This window comes from Moschus berezovskii, chromosome 9 (assembly GCF_049115385.1).
Source record: "Moschus berezovskii isolate FMDL1 chromosome 9, NW_MosBer_1.0, whole genome shotgun sequence".
In the NCBI taxonomy this organism is placed as follows: domain Eukaryota; kingdom Metazoa; phylum Chordata; class Mammalia; order Artiodactyla; family Moschidae; genus Moschus; species Moschus berezovskii.
In genome coordinates, this window is record NC_142468.1 from 18466839 (window position 1) to 18471354 (window position 4516).

Below are 4516 nucleotides of genomic sequence, written 5' to 3' on the forward strand. Positions count from 1 at the left end.
GCCCTGTAGGATGACAGCCAGGAAAGGATACTTCTCTTTCTTCTTGGCCACCATCCTCTGTTATCTTTGCCTTGCCCCTTGGGTTTTGATTTTGCTATCTGGTCCCTTTACAAAAATGAATGATGTAACTTTAACTGAACCAGTATGAAAGTGAGGTCAACAAAAAGGATACCTTAGAAAAACAAAAAAAACTGCTGTATGTCTAAGCACTCGGAAAAAGCCTTGAAGTTTAACCTTAAATAGGCTGAGATGTACTTTCATGTACATCTAGGCTTTTGCAACTTAAAACAAGACTTCATCAAGTTCTCAACTTTATATAACTGAAACTCAGCACTCATGGCAAAATGATCTTAAAAGTTCCAGATACAACCTAAATGATGAGGTGGAAACATCAAGCTGTACCAAAACATACTTATAAAATCAAGCGCGCCCAGGCGTAGCAGCAGCAGCCTCAGATCATTCAGCAAGCTAGCTGCCCACCAGCCACCACCCCAAACCCAGGTTTTCTGGTTCCAAGTCCAGTGCTCCCTCTGGTACACCATGCTCTCTTCCACCAACCATGAGAATATTCATTTGCCAGGTTTGGGGAAGTTTCTTTCAACTACCAGATAAAAATAAAAGTGGAAAGTAACTTGAACACCAGCCTTTCCTCATGGCCAGCCTGCTACGAGTTGGCTGACTGTGGCCTATGACAGCACAGCTAGTGACATGCTGCCTATTTTAGGAGCAGCACCAGCCACTGATGCAAGCAAGCATTGAGCAAAAACATAATACCCTTTAAAACACATAATATACGCATAACTTTTCTAATAGGATTGTGCTGTTTGGGGTTCAAGGAGCATGATTAAAATGAATCCATTACCCCTAGGGTTGCAAAATTGGCCCCAATCCTACATCCACCCCAAGTTACCTTGCACCTCAGCCACTGCAGTTTTCCCCTATCTACCCTCCTCCTCCCACATTTCTTCAGACCATACACAATAATCTAGCCTCAGAAAAGAAAAACTCTTTGGCACTTTAATAACTTTTCTAACATTCACACAAACTCACAGTAACAAACAGGAAACTGACCCCAACCCTTCCCCAAAACTGATGAAAGAGAACTCAAATGAAGGATGCAAATTCCAAGTAAAAACTTTGATGTCTCAAGCAGAATAACACAGCAAATGCCACACAGTACTCTGAAGCCTGAGGGTGAAGATGAAGTTGGTCTCTCAAATGATCAGGAATCAAGTTACTCCTGCAGAAAAGGCTCCTTTTTCCATCTCCAACTCCTGCTTTTACTTCTGTGCCTAGGTGAGGAGGTGTTTCCTAGAAGACTGTCTGACTTCTGTGACACTGAGGCAGTCATAAAGGTAAATATAAACACACTGATGGGTATCAAGTAAGAAAATGAGTTTTCTCCCTCAAAAGGTGGTGGGAAAGAATCACTACTGTCTTATTTCTGGCATTTAGTGAGTAACTAGTTCAGGTTAGAGGCATCTTGGTGAGCAGCAGCCCCTTATCATATAACATGGTTGCCAAGGAAAGCTGGTCCTCCACAGTGTCACAGGGCAAGTCCCCTACTCTCACAAACTCTGGGTAGGAGCGAAGCAAGAGTTCCATGGCATCAGCTTGCTGGGGGAATATCTCCAAGTACTTGGGCTCTTCCAGGTGATAAACCCGGGAGTTCTCCACTGTGTAATAAAGAAACAAATGGCCCCCTTCACCCACCAGCCGAGCTATACCATCCTGAAGCATGTGCACTTCTGTTTCTGTTGTCAACTGGGCTCCCACGTTTACAGGTTCTCCAGCCTCCCAGCGAATTGGGAGCCCGTAAACGCTTAGTGCCCTCTCCCTTTCAGTCAACACAGGGGGCAGAGAATCGTGGATGAAGTCTTTGGCTCGCTGGTCAGCCACAGCATCGACTGGGGCAAAGTGTCCCAAGCGGGCAACCAGGACCCGCACCTTCTCCATGAAAACGGTTCTTCGCGGATCCCTAGAATCCGAATGCTGGGCCCCCATGTAATCCATAAAGTCTCGGGGCAGCCCCCTACGAAACTCCACACTTTCCTCCATTGCGGCCTGCACTGCCAGGGGCAGTACAGCCTCCAGGAAGTCGCCCCAAGTATTGCGCTGGAATGTGGACAAGGTCAAGTGCAGAGAGTGCACCCCATCCTGGCATTCGGCTTGGTGAATGAAGCCTCGGGGGAAATAGAGCAAATCTCCAGGTTCCAGCACCGTCTGCAGCACGGGCTCTCCGAGGTCGTCCTGGGTGAAGTTGGGGCTGGATGTCAGAGCCAGTTCCTCGGTCGGCACCCGCGGTCTGTAGACCCGCCAGAGTTTCCTACCTTCCAGCTGCAGCACGAAAGCCTCGATGTCGTCGTAGTGGGGGGCAAAGCCCTGCGAGTTGGGTGGCGTAAGGTAAACGTTGGAGCCTGCCATGCTTCTGAACTGCTCCTGGAGCACGGCCAAAAACTGCCACACGGTGGTGGAGAAAGCCTGCGGACAGAGGAGGCGCAGGGAGCAGCCGGCCCGGTACAGGGACCACGCGGCGGCGGGCAGGGCGCGGCCGGGCGGGTTCAAGGTCTCGCGCCGCCCACTGATGTAGCGCGCGGCGTCCAGGTGCTGCCCGAATTGCACCTCCTCGTTGCGCAGTATGGAGTCGAGGTCGGCGGTAGAAAAAAGACCCTGGTAGTACCCGTGGTCCTGCCGCCGCACCAGCACTGCCTCGCGCTCCCACAGGCGCCGGAAGAAATGGTCCGGCGGCATGGGCGAGATGAGCCACTCGAAGAGGCGCGCCGCCCGCCGCCGGCTGCTAGGGATGCGGTTCAGCTCAGCCAAGATGCGCTGCAGCGGGGAGTCCCAGGGCAGCTCCCCGCCCATGCTTTCCCCCTGCGGCCCCGACAGCGTGGCAGGAGCCACGGACAGCGGGACGGCCGCCAAGCGGGACGGCTGGGCAGAGCACAGCAAGGCCGAGGTCTCCACCAGGCGCGCGGACTGCCCGGAGGCCGGCACCAGGCGCTCGGGCAGCGCCGACGCCTCCACCAGGCGCGCCGGCGGGGTCTGCGCCTCCACCAGGCGCGCCGGCGGGGTCTGCGCCTCCACCAGGGCGCGGGGAGTCTGCAGGGAGCTGGACGCGGGCGAAGCCTCCAGCAGCTCCGCGGGCCCGAGCTGGCCGTGCGGCTCCCGCCCGGTAGCATCCGAGAGGGCCGCCGCCCCTCCCGCCAGCGGGTCCCCGGGTTCACCGACCGTCGACTCCACCCTCGAGTCCTCGCTCTGCTGCGTCTGGGCCTTGAGCGCGGCCATTCGGGAGGAGACACTTCTCCTCAGCTGCCGTCGGATCTTCCTGGGCCTCAGGGGCAGGGCCAGGACCGATGCGCCGTGTAGCTGTTGCTGGCGCCGGCGCCTCAACCGCCCGCGTCTCAGCAGCCCGGCGCTAGCCCGGAGCCCGTCCATGGTAGGACCCTCCCGCTGCCCAGCGGGAGACGGCCGGAAGCCGGCTCACGCACGCGGCGGCCGCAGTGCACTCTGGGAAGGGGGCGGGCCTCCAGCTGCCTTCCGGTTGTCCACGCCCACCATTCTTCCTCGGGCGCTTCCCGCTTCCCCAGTTAGAAAACGTTAATTAAATGCTTGGGTTCTGCTAGAGCCGCGGAGTCTCTGGCAAATTAACATGGGTTCCATATTTAGAGGGCACTTTAAAATTCAAGTTGTCAGGGACTCCAGCAAAAAGTTGCGACTTAACTCTTCTTTCCTTCCTGCTTCTGCCGATTGCGGTGTTCACGGGTTGTCCCCGTTTCCGAATAACACGTTGCCCAGCAGCTTTGCATGAGAAAGCTGACAGTTCTTGGTTTCAAGGAATGCACTCAGGCAAAGTTCTAAGTTCAAACTTCTGGTCCATCTGGTCCTCTTTACATATATTGATTGAAGCCCTAAATTCCGCCGCCTAACTTCCCTTTTCCTCTCTCCATTACAAATTTTCAGTCATAGACCCCCCCTCTCCCTGAAAAAAAAAATCCATGGAGTTTTCGGCTTGTATTTCTTTTTTAATATAACAAATGTTTACTGACTACCTACTAAGTGACAGACATTGCGACAGCATGGGGTAACAATCACAAGCAAAACAATGAAACATTATCACCTGCCCTCTTGGGACTTAAGTTTCCGAGGACACAGTCAACATGCCAGATAATGCACAATCCTTTTTCTTCCCTTCATCTTTGCGAGTTTGATCCAGCTCAGACTTCAAAATCATCGAGGCTACTTCTTAATTAAACTGAATGGAATGTTTTCTGACTTAAATCTGTATTCAGTAAACATGCTGACTACCTGCCCAGGGCTTCTCTGGTGGCTCAGCTGGTAAAGAATCCGCCTGCAATGCGGGAGACTTGGATTGGATCCCTGGATTGGGAACATCCCCTGGAGAAGGGAACAGCTACCTACTCCAGTATTCTGGCCTGGAGAATTCCATGGACTGTATAGCCCATGAGGTCGCAGAGAGTCAGACAAGACTGAGTGATAATCATTGTCATTGTTA

At 53.3% G+C, this 4516-nt stretch overlaps 1 protein-coding gene across 1 annotated transcript; it reads right to left on the reverse strand.

Annotated features, from left to right (window-relative positions):
- Positions 1 to 1004: 1004 nt before the first annotated feature.
- RIOX1 (ribosomal oxygenase 1) lies at positions 1005 to 3490 on the reverse strand. The gene has a single exon (XM_055437393.2). The coding sequence runs from the start codon at positions 3436 to 3438 to the stop codon at positions 1468 to 1470; it is 1971 nt and encodes a 656-aa protein (XP_055293368.1). The 5' UTR covers positions 3439 to 3490; the 3' UTR covers positions 1005 to 1467.
- Positions 3491 to 4516: the final 1026 nt, after the last annotated feature.

Bases quoted from the DNA above. Each gene is read 5' to 3' on its own strand.
- RIOX1 (XM_055437393.2), bottom strand. From the start codon at position 3,438: ATGGACGGGCTCCGGGCTAGCGCCGGGCTGCTGAGACGCGGGCGGTTG.